This window comes from Cyclopterus lumpus, chromosome 9 (genome assembly GCF_009769545.1).
Source record: "Cyclopterus lumpus isolate fCycLum1 chromosome 9, fCycLum1.pri, whole genome shotgun sequence".
Lineage (NCBI taxonomy): Eukaryota > Metazoa > Chordata > Actinopteri > Perciformes > Cyclopteridae > Cyclopterus > Cyclopterus lumpus.
In genome coordinates, this window is record NC_046974.1 from 10,694,732 (window position 1) to 10,715,971 (window position 21,240).

At 41.5% G+C, this 21,240-nt stretch overlaps 1 protein-coding gene across 1 annotated transcript in view; it reads right to left on the reverse strand.

Annotated features, from left to right (window-relative positions):
* Positions 1-21,240, reverse strand: part of ncor2 (nuclear receptor corepressor 2) — a 76,480-nt gene that overhangs the window by 44,201 nt on the left and 11,039 nt on the right. The window contains 5 exon segments of the mRNA XM_034542696.1: positions 1,718-1,831; positions 5,815-5,991; positions 8,852-9,029; positions 14,445-14,560; positions 15,275-15,471. Coding sequence (XP_034398587.1) covers positions 1,718-1,831; positions 5,815-5,991; positions 8,852-9,029; positions 14,445-14,560; positions 15,275-15,379 — 690 coding nt within the window. The 5' untranslated portion in view covers positions 15,380-15,471.

Genomic DNA, 21,240 nt, shown 5'->3' on the forward strand with positions numbered 1-21,240 from the left:
TAAATAATGAAATAAATTCAAAAAGCATTTTAGCCCAATGTTAAAAATATGTAAATACATCCGTCTCAAGGACGCATACTTAATCTTCGCTCCTGAAATTTACCAATAGAAAAGGCCATTTTAGAGGTCTGTTCCCTGTGGCCGTGGCAGTTAAAGTGATACTGAAATAAGCAATTGTTCTTCTTGTCGTATATAAAAATCAGAAAGAAACTGCTACAGCCATTTGAACAAATGCAGTCATACAGATGGGTAACTGACTGTCACGGTACAGTCACTGAATTGCTTGTGTGGGTGAGAGCAGTGATCTGTATGATCTGGCTTATGGAGATGCGTATATGAGGCTGAATGTAAAGAAAAGTGTGTTAAATCTCATTTAGATTGTATCAGAATATGACTCACTTAAAATAAACAAGAGTAAATTAAGTCCATGTTATGTTAATTATTTGGAATTAATAAATAAGACCAAATGTTATGGTGACTAAAAGAAGGAATAGGACTGGATGAGTAAATGCTCTGCGTCACTGGAGCACTGGTCTAAGCGTGAGTGAAGCTAGAAAAAAGGTGAACAAGCTGGTTCTGTCTAGAGAGAACGAGAGATAGATAGATAGTGAGGTTAGGGGGGCAGGCAGTAGGCCAGAGTACATCCTGCCAGTCAGAGGGAAGTGGGAAGTGTTACAGAGGTCAAGCTACATTGTGAAGTAAGCCAGGATGATTTTAGATGAGTATTGAGCAATCTCAGCACTGTGCCTGTGGTTTAGCTGATGACAGTAAGGGTCAAATTCATCAGGGACACTCCCTGTGCTGTGGTTTTTCCTTTGAAAAAGGTCTTTTGAGGATATTTTGGTTCTTATCTGGGGACATCTATGCAGCTGATTAGGGATTTAGTCTCTCGCTCAATTACACTTAAACACAGTGACTGTTTGCTTGCCAACACACAGGCTTTAAACTAGCTTCTCCATTTGCAGCATATTTTCTCGACACTACACTGCTTTGCCGTTGTTTGAAAAGGATTTGCATTGAATGTGTCAAGAGACGTTGTTCGAAACATTCAAGAGCGCTTTCCATTTTAACTGTGAAGTTCCAACACTACTTCAAGTTTCCCACAGGGGGCTTGTTCAAAGACAGTACAGTTGGGGTGTGATAAGTAGGAGAGGAGTTCCCCGTTTTAAATGGCAATTCTAAATAAAATGTTCACCACTAGGGGGACTGAGAGCACTGAGAATCACTCCTTTATAAATAAATAAAATAAATAAATGAATAGGTAACATTCTGCACAGAGCACTACTACATATAAATGATTTCTTAACTAAACACTTACAATTAACGTTATTTGACCTCCCAGCTGCTATACATACTTGCGCAGCTGATAAAAGACAAAGATTTGTTTCAGTGTGCGCCTGTGTCAATTTATAGGCTGTATGTGAGATCCATCATGCCTGCTGCAATGCCCTTTAGTAACTTATTCTGTTAGGCAAGAGTTCTGCCTGTCCTGACAAGAGAGAGGCGGAGGTCGGAAGATGAATACTTTGTGGCACTCTGCTTTCGTTGACAAGGGTTTTTTCAAAAAGGTTCAAAATCAGGCCAGTGAAACACTACATGCTCTCTCTCACTCCGATATTTTCTTGCACTACACTGCATATATGATCAAGTGAACATTTTTGGGCCCGAACTGTGGGCCACAGTTTGAGCGTGTGGTGCGTATGTATAATCTACTGACCCTGTTCTCGTCGTAGATGATCTGCACCAGGCTGCGGTGCTTGGCCTCACTGGGTGGTGGTGAAATGGTTCGCTCTGGCTCGTGTGGCTTTGCAGCCTCCTCCTCCAGCTGTTGCTGTAACACACACACACACATACAAGTTAACACTTGACAAAATCCAAATGGGCCTCAATTTTCCTGGAAGACCTGGTGTTCACCAGTTCTTGTTGTGAGGTTAAAGAGTGTGTGTTAGATCAACAGTCCCTCCCCCCGGCACTCCAGCAGGGACGAGACCAACTGTCCTATTAGCTGTAATAGCTATTAACTCCCCAGGGCCTTGTTAATCAAAGAGTTACTACAACAGTCTGTAAACAAAGCCAATGCCTGCTGTGTGGCTGGAAACTCAATGCGTGTGAGCGAACGAGCGAGACCACAAAAGAAAACGTAATAGAGGGAAATGTGTTCCTCTAATTTACTAGTCACTCTGGAATGAAGCAAAACATTAGTTGAAGATTGTACTCCAGAAACAGGGATATTAAAATATGTTCTACGGTGAACAAAACAGAGAGACAGATAGCAAGCAAGAATGTGGGAGTTGGCAGAGAAAGCTGCTAGGAATTAAAAGAGTGCATCTGGCATGGTTGAGGCGCGTCAACCTTCATGTTTCTTTCACTGCCATTTATCTAGAGTTCAGTCTTTGCTTCCATGTCTTTCAATCTTTCCTTGAAAGAGCACATATAGAAAAGAGGAAATGCTGATCTGACATTAAGCATATAGAAGGAAAAGTTGTTAGGCTCTAAGGCCATTTACAACCGTTTTGCACCTTTGGCAGATTGGATTGCGAACCAGATGTTGAAACGGTGTTAATGGTCCAGTCAGGATCATTAAATCCTCCCACACTCAAGTACCTAAATAAGCACCATGTGGAAGGAGCCACTTCCTTCTGCTTGTGATAATGGCAGGCGATAATGAGATATTCATTTGAAGATTTAAATTATTTATACGTTGAATTTTCTAAGGCAACACAGAAAACTGCCGTTTCAACACATACGGTCATAAATAAGGCTTGCGGTGTGTCTGCATTTAGCGTATGTACGTAGCGTAGCATATATCATACAAGCAAAACCTTTGTCTCGCTTATTATTCAGCACTGAAACGTATCAATGCATTAGTTACTAGTTAGCTAGCTGGCATAAAGTCATAGTTTAATCTTAGTCTTCCTTAATCTCCAGTATGTTAGGAACTACTCAGCAAAAATAACAAAAGTACTGATGTGTATTAAATCATATCTCGATTTATTCTGGATATAAGACACATACAAATTAAATAGTGAAAATCCTGTGGGCGGGAGCCAAGTGTTGCTGTGCAGCGTGCATATAGCTGATCTACAGTTAAGTCAGACCCCCCTCTATCTCATCTCGTCAGGGGATTCAAAAAAGGGGGAAAGGCGGCCTCCAGAGGATCCACATGAGTGAAGCAAGATGGATCATCATGTGGCATGAAAGGCCAGGATAAGCATATGGTGCAGGAAACACATTCCCATAGAGACCCCCCCCACCTTCTTCCCTTTTCAGAGTAAAATAAAATAAACCAGCCATCCTGAGCTTGTCTGACATGACACAGGCTGGCGGTAACCTAAGCTCCAACCCCCCAATCCACTAACTCTGCCACAACTCATTAAATAAAGTTTTACCGTGCAACTTAATTAGTCCAGATGTTTTAATGCTTGCAGAGCCAGACTGTAAAAAAGAATATCCATAAAAACACTGCGTTTGTATTGAGGTGAGTGGAAGGGTCTTGATTTATGCTTGTAAACAGTAGAGCTTAGCCTCTCAAGCACAAGTTTCAATCCTAATGTTGGAATCCGATAGCCAGCTTTATTTTGGTTGCTTTTGCAATTTGGTGAAGAACCCATATTAATTATACACTACGTCTTCCCATTAACATAGGGCAACAACCATTGATTTCATCAGGTGAAATGTTGTCAGCAACAATAAGTACCGTATTTTCCGCACTATAAGGCGCACTTAAAAGCCTTTAATTTTCTCAAAAAGCGACAGTGCACCTTATAATCCGGAGTGCCTTATATATGAATTAATTCTGGCTGTGCTTACTGATCTCGAAGCGATTTTGTGTGGTATACGGCGCTCTGTCAAAATGTTTTAGTACGGCTTTGGTAATCTACAAAGCCGCACCGCTTGCAGCATTATGGTGTGTTCACACCAAACGGCTTTATAACTCGCGTCAGTTTATTCGCCAGTCAAGTTGTGTTCATTTGTGTCTTTCGCAACCAGTTGCGAAAAGGGGGCGTGGCTTTATCTCCATGGCTTGTCTTGTTAAAAACAGTTATAATTTCCTCCATCCACCACGGTCGAAATAACCACTAGTTCTGCTTTATACTTGTTGTGGACATCCCATAAACGTCGGAACATCTAACGCCCTGGTGTCTGGGTTCATAACATCACCCGTAGGCTCACACAGCTCGGGGAGTTTCACCGACTCAGTCTCCAGCGCTACCAGAGCAGCAGCAGCCCAACGGGCGGAGCATCTCAACGCTGATTGGCTGGCGAGTTGTGAAACTTTTGCAACTCGCGTTGGAAGTTGAAATACTTCAACTCTGGCGAAATTTGGTGTGAACGCCCCTTTACGGCTACCGTAGTCAGGAGCGTCGCGGAGTAATACATACTGTGCTTCGCCATAATATTACAAAAGATTGAAAATAGACCATTCATTGACAGTGCGCCTTATAATCAAGTGCGCCCTATAGTGCGGAAAATACGTTAGTCCAAAAAAGGTTAACAATTTGTCTGATCAGCATGTTATTTGGAGGCAATACTCCACCAGCTGAGTACTTGCAAATAAAAAAAAAGAAAAACTGGAATGTTTGTTATTAACAGTAACATGTATTTATAATTATCTACTTACTCTGTGTCCGTCTTGTTTTACTGCAAAATATGCTGTACTAGTGTCTGTGTTGTTGTGGGGTACAGTCATTGTTATTATCAATATAATGTTATGGGGGAGGGTAAAGCGTTAATGCTGTGTCTACAATATTAGTGTATTAATAAATACTCTTTCAGTGGTCAAGATAATAAATAATAATCAGTGTGCCTGAGAACAACACATGTAACTGCCATCAATACATTAACCTATTGAATGATGATTTATTTTTTGTGAATCAGTAAATTAAACATAATGGCATGCATGATGGAGGAAAATAAAACATAACCATACTGTTTCTTTACTAAACATGGCAGGCGGTCAAAAGGGAGACAGTGTGGCAGGGATACGAGTGGTTTAGCAGTCACAAAACCTCCACCATAATCATCCTCCTGCCCCAGGGAAGTTGTTATTTATAGACGTCTATATTTTTAACCTACTTTTCTCCTAAATAAAAAGCCATGGAGAAGGGGAAAAAAGGCATGCAGTTGCCTGGAGGAGAGCATGTACAGAATCGTGGCACATTGCTGCATTCAAGTTCTGTAGCTGTTTCTTGCTCAATTACAACACAGCAAAGTCTGTTTAAGACTTTATTACACCAATGACAACTGTAGTCTGGCAGGGAAAATCAAACTGGAAAGGCACACATGAACACATCAAACAAGCCAAACACTGCCAGTAAGAAAATTAAACAAGGAGGCCAGCATTGGTAAAGAGTTATACATCTCCAAGCATGACGAATAAAAAGGTACTTTTAGGTATGCCTGCCTGTTAAAGATATGTGCGGAACGCACACGAATGACATCACAAAGTGACGCCTACTACTCAACTTTCTTCACTATTACACATTATCTCTTGCAAAAAATAATACCTTGTGAAAAAGAACGTTTGTTGTACCTCAATCATCTGCTAAAAGGGTGGGTTATATTAAGTTGCATGCCAAGCAGTACCGACACATCCATCTAGTGCTACTATCAACAGGTAAAATCGTTGGCAGAAAAAGTATCAATTCCCAAGCCAAAGGCCTTAACAGCCAAATATCTCCACAAAGAAACATAAATCCATCTTAAAATGAGGGCGTTAAGCAGGAAAACTTGATCGCATCAGTTTGCAATTTCTAAACACAACACAAGCCCATATAATCTCAAAGTTATTACATCATCCGTAGGTGTGCAGACCTGTTTTTTGCGAAGCTTGCAGATCTGCTGCTCCACCATGGTGATCTCCCTGTCTACACGGTCCATGTTCTGGATCAGCTCCTCCTTGGAGAAGCGAGCCGGCACCAGATCCAAGTCAGGGTCCATATGGACCGGGCTCACAGGGGAGATTGGCTCCAGCTTCCCCATTCCACGGTCCTAGAGAAGCACAACAAGAAGAAAAAAGGGGCATGCTTAGATATAAAATGTGCGTTTCATTTTATGATCAACTTCACACTAGAGCAAAAGTCAAACAATAGATTCATGTTATTAAAATAGGAAGGGAGCGAGAAGAATGTGGACAAAGATGAATATGTCAAAAGGGAATTTCGTATGGTCAGAAATGTCGATCTTGGATAACACCAATAATAGAGAGCTGGTTAGTGTAACGTATCTGACATGGAAACAAGAATAAAGTTAACTTGTACAATGCACTTCTCTCTCCTGTTCAAAACATCCCTGTGTCTTCCTGTGATTGCACAGCATGAATGTTACTTTATAAGAAATACTATAAACACAGTCTGTGTATCCTGTGGGAAGGTAACACACGCCAGTAATTAAGTCTTCTGGGTAAGGAAAGACAGCGTAGCGTCTCAGTGTCACTAGACCACACTAATGAATATGAGGTCACAGCCTTTCTTGCCAGGATTATGTCCAAGAGCTGTGGCAGCTGGCTCCGTTTAAAGAGACTTGGTTTGAAATGTGTTTTTGAGGATGTAGAGGAGAAACATGTGTGTAGATCAAATTCAGGAGGTGCATATTCATCAACTGAGCAGCTGTACTGATGACAGTAAAGAGAAAAGATTCATCACACCACTGATCTTTAGTACAGTACTCTTAAGTAAGAGTCTCATAATCTGTGAGTATACACTTATAACAAACCCTTAGTAGTGTTGGACGATCGCTGATGAAGAAATAAATAAAATTAGTCACACAACCTCCCAAGGTTGATGGAGAAATACTACTTTGAATGGCTACTGTGCTCTAGTTAATCATGAAAGCTGCTCAATGAAAGCGGATTGAATTGTTTCCAGGGAATTGAGATAATGGCTGCAACTATTATTTTATGACCGATTATCTGGCGATTATTACCTTGATGAAGGACTTAATCATTCCATCCAAATAATGTCCGATAGTGAAACAGTATTCCAAAGCCTGATTATATATGCTTGTGTTGTTCAAATACCATGTGGAAAATGTGATGTAAATAAAGCATCCGTTTGTTTAATGCATTAATTTGATGAATGTTACTGCCTCCTCATCAAGCCACACAGATGTACACACACACACAAGGATATTTTCAACCGTGCAGGAGTTGATTTATATTCTTGCCTTCAATGCTGTAGTTGTCTATTGGTAAAGTCATTTATTTGTTTTGCTATTGCCCCCTTTGTTCTGTTGCAAAATAAAGGATAGTTAAGTGTGTGCAAATGTGGAGTGTTTAACCATGGTATGACAAAACTACAAGGTCAAAAGTAGTCTGCCTACTGGTGTTGTGCCCTACACTGTCCTTTGTGCTTGTCAACAGTACTGCAGGGCATCAACAGCTATTACACATGTGACAGTGTGAAAAGGCCACAGACCAATAGCTAAGCCATTGGCACAGCTTACATCTTATATGCCCTCGACGACCCCGGTCACATTTAGAACCTTCCACTGCATGACGTCTCGGGCTGTGCATGCATCAGGTTTGGTTTAAGTTACCTCTGGGTGTTGCAGCATGTGTAAATGTTTTTGGTTTAGTAAGAACTGGCCTATGTGACTGAGTTCCATAGTATTGTGTATAGCTCCTCTTTGTTTGGGCATCAAACCCACTGCAATGCAGAGTCCCTCTGACTCCCTGTACATGCGAGCCATGCTACAGGCATCAGCATTGGGGTTACTTCCTCTTTTCTTGTTGGTTTTTGTCCATTACTCCTCCCTTTCCCCGTTCACCTCCATCTATGCCTCTCTACATTTTACCATTTCAATATTTTCAGTTGCATCTTTCCCTCCATCCACGATCATTTAGTGCACTTGATCCGTGCAGTGATTGCATCTGACGTGACTTATATAATAGGTTTACAGCTGTCTGTGTTTTGGGTGGAATTCCTGAATATTTCCCTGCAAGCTTAAGAGTCAATGTGTGTGTTTTCCTGTACCCTCCATTATTGGTGCATCTATTTACTATTCCTTGTCTGTCTGCCTCCCATGGCAGTTTGAAGCACTCTGTGTAATGTTAGGAACAGCTCCCCATCAGCGGTTCTACACTGCAAGCCAGTCGATTTGATGTGCAGTTCATACAGTTCCACCCTCAGTCTTTTGAAATCTAGGTCAGCTCTATTATTTATTAATTGCCGTTTCACAGCTCTGTTATAGTCTTTCCACTGCTGCTCACAGAGCTCCAGCTCCTACACTGCAGAATCTCCTTATGCGACTTCTGGTGTGGTATGTCTAATAAAAAAAACGTTGTGGCTCTGAAGGAGGCTGACAAAAATAAATTTTAAAAAAAAGGCAGAATATTAGAAAAGTGGTCACCTTGTATAGAAACTGGCATATATGACATTACAGTATTAATTCTAGATCTTGTCTTTTTGTCTGAAGCTAACCATAAAATTGCTGTCATGGAAATCTGTTCATACACGAAGCAAGCAAAGTTGGGTTGATGGTGTGTTGCATTGTCTTTTGATAAGATTTGGGGCTCATTTATAATTTTACAAAAATCCATGGGAATTTTTGTTCTACAACCTGAAAGTGAAGTACCGCTTATTTTTATGTTTTGTTTAAGTGTGCCTTTTATGTTGAAGGTGAAGTGTTTAATGTAAAATACAATGAACATTTATAAAAAATAAAATTCAAAAATAATATCAATTCAAAAACATGCATATGTACGGTACACATAGCCCTTTATTATCATCATAACATATATACAATTTATACTTGATTGACTTAGCCAAATCAAGTACCAATTCCATGACAATCAAGCTGTAATTTACTCCACGTGCCACATCATATACTGTATTTCATAGTTGTTACTGACCTTTGCCATATCCTCAGCTGCTCCGAGAGGCAATTGTGGCCGGTGGGATGAAGGCCTCATCAGAGACTCTGGGTTCATCTCTAGACGAGGCCTTTTGATCTCTGCATACTCCACCTCCGATTGGCCGCTGGGCTCTGGCAGGTACATGTGCTCATAGCGGATATGCTGTTCCTGTCCTCTGCAACGTACAGACGCAGCAGATTAGAAAAACGTATGGAAAGCTACTGTACTTCAATGAACAGTAAGCTACAGGCAGCAGTTATCAATATAGAGCTTGTGATACGTTTCGAATTCAGATATATATATATATATATATATATATATTCCGTATTTTCCTTGCTATAGTAGTGTAATCAGGTTTTTAAAAAAAGGTACTAGCGTTGCGGCTGATTCTCTGAATTGCAAAGAAATTTCACACAGACATTTGTGTAAGTCAGAAGATGAACCCTAATAACTTTAAACTGACTTTTTGAAGAGTAACGCTTGCTACTATTGAAAAGATTCCCCAATAGTTACAGCTGTACTTTAAAATTAAGGTTAACGTGACAACTAGTGTAATCTTAACATAGATACATAACATGTTATAATCCATAAATGAACATGCTAACAGGCATGTTAGGGTACCAAAGTTAGCATGGCTTTACAACTTAAAATTATGAAAGCAGAGTTAAATTTGATAATGTCGGAGGGACAGATGAGTCACAAAGAATAAGCAACGAAAGATCAGGACGATGTGAAGTTTGACTGTCATGATCTTTTGCCTGACATACTAGACAAGGGCGACTGTGGGTCAGTGGTTAGCATGCCCGTCTTTCAATCAGGGGGTTTGCGGTTCAATCCCCGCCCTAGTCGATGTGTCCTTGAACAAGACACTTAACCCTGCATTGTTCCCTGTAGCTGTGTCTACAGTGTATGAATGCAACATGATTGTAAATCGCTTTGGATAAAAGCGTCAACTAAATGACATGTAATGTTATGTAGACAAGAAAACATACTTCCAAAGCAGGGCTCGAAATACTATGTGCATTTAAACCATAGTGCATGTTAAATTTGAGCTGCGAATGCAATTCTCCGCTCGACATGCCCCGAAATGTTAAATGTCACATTGTTATCTGGGTTTTATAATTTCTTTGGGGGAATTTGGGTAAAAATGTTGGTGCTTAAATAATTCAAACCACGGTTGTGTTTCCGCCTACAACCCAGTTATATTTCTTTTGGCTTGATTCGAGCCACCTTCACTCTTTTAAAAAATGAGCTAGATGTGGGCCCGACAAGGGCCAGCCAGCACCAGGGAGAGGTCTAAGAGGGGATCCCCTCCCCCCCACACTGAGAGGCCATCTCTAACCCACAAAGTTTAATTCCCCGGGCAGACTGCACGTACCCCACCCGCTGAGAAGTGTAAAAATATGTGTCGGTACATTATGAATCTGTGGGGTTCCACGGGATCTAGGTAATTAATGGGAAACAGTGCCTTCTGAACAAGAGACAAGGCTTGGTGCAGGTTTTTGTTGAAACACGATAGCCAAATAAAATCCCATTAATACAGGCTACATTTTACCACACAGACACATTTGTACAAAAGCACAAGATGATAGTTGGATATCAGGCAGACTTACATTTTAACTCTTCAGCTGGCTAGATTCAAACGGAATCATCTTAAAGTAATCACTAAAGACCTAACAACATTTTTTTAATAAAATTGGGAACGTGAATTCGGTCACTCAATAGTGGAAAGAACGGGAAGTAAGGAAATTGGAAAAGGTGACTCACTGTAACACTAGCATCTAATGGTTTTCAATATAGCAGCATATGGTAGTGCTGCTCTTGTGTGGGGTTTTGCAGGTATTGCTAGGCAGTCAATGGCTACACACAGCGAAAAAAGTGCTGTTTAGATTTGCAGTTGGAGCTATGACACTCCCTATAGCGTACCCTAAAACTAGAAATTGATCTTGCTGACCAGGAATGCTAACAATTACACCAGCCACCAGAGGAGGGGTACGCAGTATACTGTAATATGATCTGACTATGATCTGATGCATGTGTGATGCTAGAATAATCCGCATTCTGCATGTGTTCGTCATTGGGGTTAGCAACACGCTACAGTGCACCAGTAAAATGGTGTGTAGTCAAATGACAGCTTCTGAAATTTTATTAGCCCACTTGTAAATGGCTCTCTGTTCTTTCTGGGGTAACGGTTTTCTCAAGTCTGCCCTGGAGGCAGATGCCAGAATGTCAGTGACTTTGCTGCCAGTGTCAAAATGGATGTGGCTGCTGAAGAGAAGAGGGAAAACACAACCATAATTGCTGGTCCAGGCCCACAATGGCCTAGTGTGTGGTTTCTTTATGTGCCAAAGTGCATGGAGCTTGTCTCTGCCTAGTGGGGTGCTGTAACGATTAGACCATCCTCGGCTCTATAGAAAAATATGTCATGTCATATTATGTAATATGCAGGGATAAATATGCATGTTAAAAGGTGTCATGGGGTGGTGGTGCGCAAAGAAATGGATTGTGGATGTTTATCTGAGTGATTGCCGCAATAGTACCTCGAAAAACAGGGTGCCAGACGGTGTGTGACCCGAATACATTTTTCTCACTCATTGAGTCGCATCTCCATAGAGGGTTGGCACTTACATAATCACATCATCAAGCTATAGTCTCTCTCTCTCCCTCTCTCCCTCTCTCCCTCTCTCCCTCTCTCCCTCTCTCCCTCTTGTGAGCGTGCAAAATAATCAGATCCCTGTGGAGGATTTTTCTGGAGGATGAGATAAAGAGATGTGTGCAGAGGTGGGGGCAGTGTGTGGAGAGGAGAGGGACAGGAGCAACACAACTCCCAACAACAGTTCCATTACTTTCTTACTGATTTGGGCCCCATTAGAACAGGGAACATAGATCCTGTGTGCAGATAGCAGCAACCCATGATTGTAAAAGCACTATGACGTTTGTGCGGCTGCCAATCTCTTCATGTTCTCCAGAGGAGCAGCTCCACAGCTGTGCAAGTTGCAGGGATGGCTAACAGAAAGGGAGGCATGGCTAACTGCACCACAGCTGGGATGAATGAAGCTGGGTAAGTGCACATGAGGAAAAATGGGTGGAGTCCAAAAACTAATGTCCTCAACTTTTCCCTTCATACTGCTGAACAAAAAAACAAATGGACAAAAAAGGAGGAGACAGAGATCCTTACAACTGCTAAATAATAATCATAATAAATCAAATGTTTTATTATTATTATTAGATACTGGAATAAATGTACACTAATTCTTTTTTTTACAAATGAAAAAACATAGGTGTAAAGAAAACAACAATCATGCATATGTCAGTAAACACAAAGGGTTACTAAAATCCCAAAACAGTAATAGAAACATGTCATAATACCTATTTAGTACCATTTGCACAACTATTAGAAAAGACACTGATGTAACTATGCAAAAAATATTAAGGTCTGAACAGAAGCCTCAGAATACTACTTTAATAAACATTTACTACATTAATCAAAGCTCACAGATAGATGGTGAGAAATAATCACAGCTACAAACTCATTTTGCATGATTGCACCAGATTTGTTTTCAGCCTACTCGCTGTTCTGGGCAGAAAAGAAACCCTGTTAAGTGGTTTCTCTGTCTTGTTATGCTTGCTCGAAAACTTATTCAGTCCCTTTCTCAAGTAGCTTGGGTGATCTCAGACAGATGGGAAGAGGCGGAGTGACAGATATTGCCTGGAGTAAAGAGGAGGATGAAACAAAAAGCTAGCACAGTGGCTCAGCAATGATTGCACTGTTGTGGTTTCAAGACCTGTAATTAGGGTACATTTGGAGCATTAACTAAATTAGCACATGTTCACCTTGTCTACAGTCCAATACCATTAAAGAGATGAAGGAAACATAGATCTATCATACTGAGAAATAGATAATGCTGTCCTAGTTCAGCTTCTAAGGCCATGTTAGTGCTTACATTATCTGTCAGAATGTGACCAACCCTCAGCTTGCTACAAATGGAGGCATGGTGTGCATAGACTGAAGGATTGCCAAGGCTAGAATGACGCTATTCAGACTCTGAATGAGAACACAGAATGCGGGCTTCAGACTGGATTTTAAGCCCTCTAAAAAGGAATGCTGAAGGCCTGATATATTCAACTGAAAGGAGTCCCCACTCAGCAAGACCAACATTTTATTTCACAGTCTCCACAAAGACACATGGGCTAACTTTTGATATGATGGGTATTTTTTAATCGACTGAAAAGCATCCCCATTACTCCACTGCAGAAGTCTCACAAGGCATCAGCCTTGCAGAAACAGACATGTACACTGAGTGTGACTGCCAAAGCACAAGTGATTGAATGAAAAGTGTCAGCAAATCAGAAGCTGGTGGGTTGCAGTTGAACAGTGTGGTGTTTATTTCTGTATCAACCCATGACCCAGTGTTGCCACATTATGGGCTAGGCTATGCTAACCATTAAACGGGACCAACACACAGCTATGGCCTTTACATTGAAGACTATAATCCCATCCAATTAATACTTAAAGACACTGACACGCAATGGCCACACACTGCGACAGTCATTCTACCATCTGTTGTCTGTTGCTTTTTATTCCATAGGCTACACAAATTATTTGAAATATTTAGAAAGACAGCGCTAACTCCACATCCGACATACGGTACATGTAACAAATATTTCTAGGAAAATCAACCCCAAGAAAATAAAATTATGTACGTGCATGTTTAAGATAAGCAAGAAAATCTGGCTTGACAAAAATTTTTTTTAAAAAGCGACTTATCCTCTGTGCTACATACAAAATTCATGGCATGCACATCAATTATTCACAAGTGATCATCAAGACTCATCCTCAAAAAAAGCATGGCTATATAAATAATAAACAACTCTGGTAGGTACAAGACCTTGAGTCTCCAGAGGGAAAGTGCTATACATACAAGGCTTTCCCTGATTTACTGTTGGTCTATAGCAGAGCCGTTTAACGCAACATTATAGAAGAACGGCTTGCGGATGCCATTTACATGAGGATTACACTAGGGGAGGGTTAACAGGCAGAGGCTTGAGCAGAATAATACTGTATAAAAATGCAGCCTGCATGACGCTTCCATTGAGCATGCATTGTCCCTCAGGCATCAAGACTTAACTAGGACAAATACATTAAAGGAGCATCACTACCATTTTCATGTGAATGGTATATAGTTCTGATATGGACAGCAAACACCACAATATTAATCTAGCATTTGAATAAAATGGTTGAAACAAAAAAGGTCATGTCATCTATAATCCCCAGCAGAGGAGGATGTTAAATAAGATTGATGATAATATCATGGTGCAATACTTTCTAGAACTGATATTAGGCTGGCATGTTTACGTGGCATGATACTTCGTTTGTACTGTAAACACTCCTGCCCAAATAAATGTATATAACAAACAGCACCCAGTACAGCATGTCATTTAAAAATCACAATGTATATTATTAGCACAAGGAGTCTAAAAGTGGCATCTTAAACAATATGTTGCTTATGAGAGAATAAACAAATATATACATACATACATACATACATACATACATACATACATACATACATGAGCTTGGTGCACCTACCTCTCATTTCCAGGCTGGAACTCCGAAAGTAAGGAGGGGCGACGACGATGGGGCTGGGCCAGGTGGGAGCTGTAGTCCCTGGCATGATGAGAGTGGTAGTCAACCAGTCCCACTTCCTGGAACACAAACAACATGTTGTCAGCATGATGCATAGAACCCAAGTTAATGAAAACATTACTTCCCATTCCCTGCATGTTGCTTCTGAAATATCCAGTCATTTTATTTCCTGCTTTTATTTCTCCCTCTCCTAGGCATTTGTCACACAAATGGGGTAACCCATGCAGCTACTGTAAACGTGTCCCTCTGCAAGTCAAGGATTGTGGGAGACAGCCAGTCAAACCTCATCTCATCCTAATAACAAGAGGGAGGTGTAGGATTAACTACAGGTGCAGCTCTGGAGAACCTGGGGGGCACGCATTGGCTTCTCCCACCATACAAGAACAAAAAGGCCCTGCAAATGTTGGAGGTCACCAAATCAACTTCTACATCAGCAAGCGAACTCTACTATGAAGCACGGACAGCTTTGCACCTGATGATGTGTATCAGAACATAATCTAGATAATTAGCTGGAAATAATGGGGGACGCCTTGACTGTCAACTCAAACATCTAATGAGGGACCAGCTCTGTGTGCACAACAGTGTAACCTGGGAATGGTTCTGTTAGGTGGAGGCCTCTGGGGTCAGACCCTTTCCAGAGGCTCAGAATAATGCTCTGTTTACCCAATATTCAAACAGACATAGCAAGAGCTACAACTCCAGTAAAAAGGGTTATATTTTTTTCGAGGCACTACAGGTGGTGTCATTAAACACATTGTGTGCCTCCCCCTTACCGTGTGTGCCCGTTGCAGCTGCAGTGGTAGACTTGCCGGGTTTGGCAGGTGCCGTGTGTCCACAGTCCTCCGGCCCGGCTGCACAGACTGGGGGTGAGAGGACATGCTGGCACAGCCGCTTCCTCTACAGACAGGAAGTGGGTGTGGCTGCAGAGCAGATGCCGTACATTATTGGCTGTTTCGCTTAGCCAGCAAACCTGCAGGGAAAAAAGAAAAAAACATGGGACATGAGACAGTATTTGTATCTGAGCAACCCCTGTGGAATTGCCTTGGACGCTTTTTATACCGACAAAAAGAACAATGCATAACATCTGCAATATTTAGGACTGTTTTCTTTTTTTGGGGCAGCACCTCCAGAGGAGCTAGAGATGAAAGTGTGCGTCTGTCTGCACCGGATATCAGAATGTCATCACTTCCCTGCCACAGCTGCTCCCTCTTCCATTGCTCCTGGTAAAGGAGTAAGAGCCCAAGCACCTGCTACACTGAACCCCTCCTTCATTGCTCGCTGAATAGTCCACTGTCCTCACACTGAGGACTCAGACAGAAACGAGCCATGTCAAGCCAGCCCGTAAACCAAAAATACTCTGAGTTTAATGAGGCTTTACAGGCAATATAAATAACTCAATGACAGATAGAGATGTAGGCCTTGAGTCAGGCACTAGAGCAGGGGTCTCTGACAAGTAGCTTGCTATCAGCTTCTGAGTGGCTCACTAAAAGGTTCAAAGAATATGTAAATACATTTGAAAACACAAAATCACTTTGTAAACTTGTTTAAATTTCTATCCAATCAAATTCAGACATTCAGACACAAAACTATTATTTGCCAATTACTCTGCATTATATTTTACCTCAAGATCATGTTAGGCAAACTACATCTGCCTTATCTACAAGGAGTGTGTCATATTTACCAATAGTGAAGATGGAAGTAAAAACAGGCATGCTAAGGGAAGAGATGTTTATTCTGCACAAAGGTAGTGAAAAGGAAGAGAGGTGGGAGTGAAAATAGAGACAAGAAGAAAGGGCCACAATCCTATTACAGTGACCATCCAGATGACAGCACACATGGCATAACACAGCAATGTACTGTTAAAATTGGACACAAGGCTGGGGAGCAACACGGTGGGCATATGAAAAAAGCTGCATACCCTCAATGGGAATGAATTTTAAAAGGTCTAGTTCAACCAAATGTTGAGACAACATCTCTGGTCATCTGGTTACAGCATCATTCTCAGACAGTAGCAGTAGTAGTCGTAGTAGATGGACTGGTACTCATGACGTGTCCCTGTGACTCCTGCCAAAAAAGACATTACGACTCTTTGAGCCTCCGACTAATGACGCCTCTGTCTCTCTCTGTGTGTGTGTGTGTGTGTCTCTCATAGCTCATGTTTCAGCACTGTCCGAGCCACACAAGAGGAACAGCGGCAAAGATAGGTTCTCAACATGAAATATAATGTTCTAATATATTGATTTGATCAAAACAATAAAAAGAATACAATAAAAAAAGACTACCAGAAAGTAATACTGTTCCAACATGATAGAAGATGTTGGCCATATTGCCCAAGTTCCACTGAAAACAACAAAATAATGCTGGGTTAAAATCCCAGACAAAGGCGGTCTATAAACTGTATAATACTAGTTCACTAGTATTAATGCCAGTTCAGCTACCTCCGTTGGTGGCCATAGTTCCTCATACTCAACCCGGACAGTAATGACCTCTGCAACTAGTAGTAAACAATAACTTGTTATAGCACTATGAACATTATCACTGCAAGGTGTCTACATCGTAGTGTGCCAGTCTCCGTTGTCTGACTCCTTATTGCAGTACAAAGAGGGGCACTATCTACCCTTCCTTCCTGCCACAAACACAAAGGGTCACTTGATTACGCAAAGGGCTCTATTACGAGAGGCTGAACATGGCTCTGGCTTTAAGGAACAGAGGAGCTCTGTAAACATAGGCTCAGAGAGTCCATGAGATAGGAAAACACTCCTGAAATTTTCACACCAGCAAGAGTCGTTGTCTTTGTGTCAGGTAGTCTAAACTGTTGCTCAAAAATGTTCAAGGAATGGCTGCACACTCGTCTTTTGGTGAGAAAAAACTGGATAAACAGAACTCACAAAGGGAGGAGCTGTAGTGCTTGAGCAGACGTCACTGCAAGTGAAATACTAGATGAAGAAAATTTGTGAATCGACATTGCATGCAAATATGCTCAGCAAAAAGCAGGGGGAAAAAAGAGACCAGCGAGACAAAGGGAGGGAGAGATAAGCCATCCTCCTTGGAAGCCTCTCTTTGATGACTGTCCAGTCAGAGAGAGATTCCCCTGAGAGGGACGAAAACAAGTCTAAAGGCAGTCACAAGATCTGCAAAGGACAAAAAACCTGACTCAAGATGAGAGGGCCAACACAATGAGAGAGCTTTGACAAACTCTGAGGAGAAAGGGGCCTTTCCAGACGAGAGGCTAAACACATGCAATGGCACTGTTACAGACACCCACAGGCAAGTCAATGGCTCACTGCCAACACTGAGAATGAACTCAGTCACCTCACTCTAGTTGGCTTTTCTTCTCCCCTTACTTTTGCACAGAATAGAGTGGGCCTCTAAGCCAATATTTCATCCTCTTACCCCCCCACCCTCCTTCTCCATTTTAGGAATGGCTGTGGAAATACTAGCACGAAGCACACAGACTGCTTCCAGCATGGCAACGAGAGCAGGAGGCTGAGTTCAAACAGTTTAATTCTGCTGACAAATCTCTACGTAGTCTGATTAGCAGATGACAGTCAAGCACTAAAAGTAGTAGTACAAGGAAGTAAACAGCTTCTAACACATTATTTGAGCCTTGAAAGCATGGCTTGGACCCTGACAACTGAGGGAGTGATCAGCCCTTCACCGTAACAGCAATAATATCATTTTAATCATATGCCCATGAAATATTATGCTGGTATTTTCAGGCAGAAAAAAAGAATTAGGGCATGTAGCCGTCAGCCAGGGCTTCTGCAATTATTATGACAGCCAGAAGATATGACGGCTTCAGTCAAAAGCATGGAAATGTTGTGAAAGGGGAGATGAGTGAACTGTAATAGGCACACAGCTTGGTCTGGGAACAACATCAGAAGTCTATAAAGCAGTGCCCTAGAGAGCCAAGCTTTGGGGAGGGGGGCTGCTAGGACTCTCAGCCTAGGAATGTGGCACCCTGTCAGGTCTCATAAGGATTTATCTCCCTGGAGCCTCATTACTAAAAGGTCCTGGACAAGGAGGCTCTCGCTCCATTTTACTCAGGGAATGATGGTCGGATCGTAGCCATAATCTGCTGCAAAATACCGCTAGTATTTAGCCTAGCTTAGAATGTAAACAAGACACACATGTTTTATGTCTGTTGTGTTCGGGGGCAGCGGTAAGGAACGGACATCCCGGGGTCACAAAATTGTTACAGGTGATCATAACGTTGAGAATTGAGTTTGAAATGTCACATTGTGTTTTCTGCATCGAGTCCCAATTGTTCAAGAGAGAATCGCGATGAATCTAAGAATCAATTTTCCCCTCCCCCTTTCCAGTTCACATTTAAAGGTGACACTAGGTATTGACCCCCAAACATAATTTGGGAAAAACATTTGATGAATGAAAAAAACTTTAACATCGTCTTTTCCAACCTTACCGTACCCATTTCATCCGTTATCAAAATGATCTATGTCGTTTTCTATAAGTGACCCAGTGTTTACCAGTGGGTACCATAAACTCAAAAATAGTTTTCCATATTGCTTTGTGTAATAAAAGCTTACATTTTAAACAGTTGTACCTTAAAGGCCTATTCCTCTTGTCCCATATGTTGCGGCGACAGAAAAACTAGGCTAATCAAAACCGAACGTAAAAGAGGAAGGAACAGTAGGACAATAAATGAGACGTGATTCCCAACACCTTCAAATTAACGGTTGGATAACAGCAAGAAGAGCATAGATGAATGCCCTTTACACTGCCAAGCCATAACATTCAAGACCATGCTGAAAAGGCAGAATCTCCATTGACAACACATGATCAATGTACTGCAGAGGCCATAACGCAAGATATTTTACCTTGGGAACATAAAGATTTTCAAAAATAAATCTCATAAATCCAAACTCCAAAGTGCTCCAAACATTAGTGGAAAAACAGGCAAGCTAATGAAGGTGTTAAACAGGAAAGTAAAATCAAATGTTAGGTGACAGAGAGGCTTTCAAAAGGCAGCCGGTTATGCAATTATTGCCTGTGTGGGCCAGCTTGATATTTAGTGCCGTTCCTTGCAGGCAGGTGGCTAAAGCAATGCTATTAGTAACACACAGAGAAAGAACACCTCAAGCTAATCTTGCCTTACCCCTGCTCAACTTTCAGACAGGATATCAGCAGTCACAACACACAGACAGCAACTGAAGACAATGGATGTGAACACCCGCAGACAACTTTGACACAGCTGTAATTTGTGTGACAGAAAGCGATACAATCATCTCCCTAAACCACAACCTGTCATACCTTTAATTTTGAATCTCACTGAACAGCACACTTCCCATCACGTTGGCGACAGTATAATGAGCTAAGAAACACCTACCACACTGAGCGAGGAGTGATAAACAATACAAGTGATTGTGAAACCAAAAATGGAAGTAGTATCAAGATATAAACAATGTTAAATTGCAGTGCATACACCCTTAATTTGGAATAGCTTTAACATCGTCAGACACACTACCACTGAATCAGAAGACTGAAAAAAAGAAAAAGAAATGCTGAGAATTCACAGGGCTGTCCGAAAGATACCGATAGCTTATCGCAATACGTTTTTCCAATGATAATATATCGATATGTTTCTTTAAAATCCTGTTTAAATGGATTATAAATGTCCTTAAAATTGCCTCAAATATGCTGTGTCAAACAACCTCCTCATCCACTCCCATAGCTCTAGATGCCGTTGCCTATTGCCCTCTAAGCTACATCTCCGACATCTCGCAAGCAAGCAGGTGCTTACTGTCGAGTCCTGCTCTGTGATCCAGACTCCCCAACACATGATGGATGTAGCAGTGTAGTACCCCAGATTTACAAAGGAGTTGAAGACGTTTCAAAACCTTGCTCGCTGCTGCAGAGAGTAGCCTCGACGTAGGGCTGCACAATTAATCGAATTTTAAATCGCGATCAAAATTTTGGCTGCCACAATTAAATGAGCATGATCGTCAGCGATATTGACGTTTAAAATACTGCTCTGCTACATATCAAATCAAGCGCAATGGGAGGTGTCATGCGCGCGCACCCTGCAGCGGCAGCCTAAAAAAAAAAAAAATGTATGTCTGCAATCGACTCCGGTATTAGTAGAAAAGGAGCGAGACAGACAACAGAACAGACGGTCACGGGTGTCGCGTGAATGGTAAATGAAATGTCAGGAGCAGAAGGCGAAGAGCTAGTCGGATGTAGGGCAAGTGATGTTAACCAAGAACAAATAATGTGCACAGAGTGCATTAGAGTTGTGTCTGCGCCGCATAGCACCACAACAAACTTGTTCAACCACCTGAAACATCACCACAAACCACAGTACGACGAATGCATGAAGGCTAAAGCTAACGGTACCTCACTGAACCACCGTCCATGTCCAACGTCAATCCAGAAAACCATAACAGCGACCCTGCATAGCGCGACAGCATATGTGCCACCTCCCAAAGATAAGCCCTTTATTTTGGGTAAACATTTGATTTATATTTTTGCTTCAGGTGAATAAGAACCGTATAAGTTTTATTTTGATGCAAAGATGTGTACATTAGCTGGAAAGTAGCACAACACGGAAGTGAAAGCAGTGCTCTGTTGATTTAATTTTGGGTAAAAAGTGTCGATACTATTTTATTTATATTTTCCTTCTACGAGATGCACTCTGATAAGGACCAGTCTGATGCAAATATTTGTATATTAGCCAGAATATAGCACAACAATGGAAGTGGAAGCAGAGTTATTGTTCATT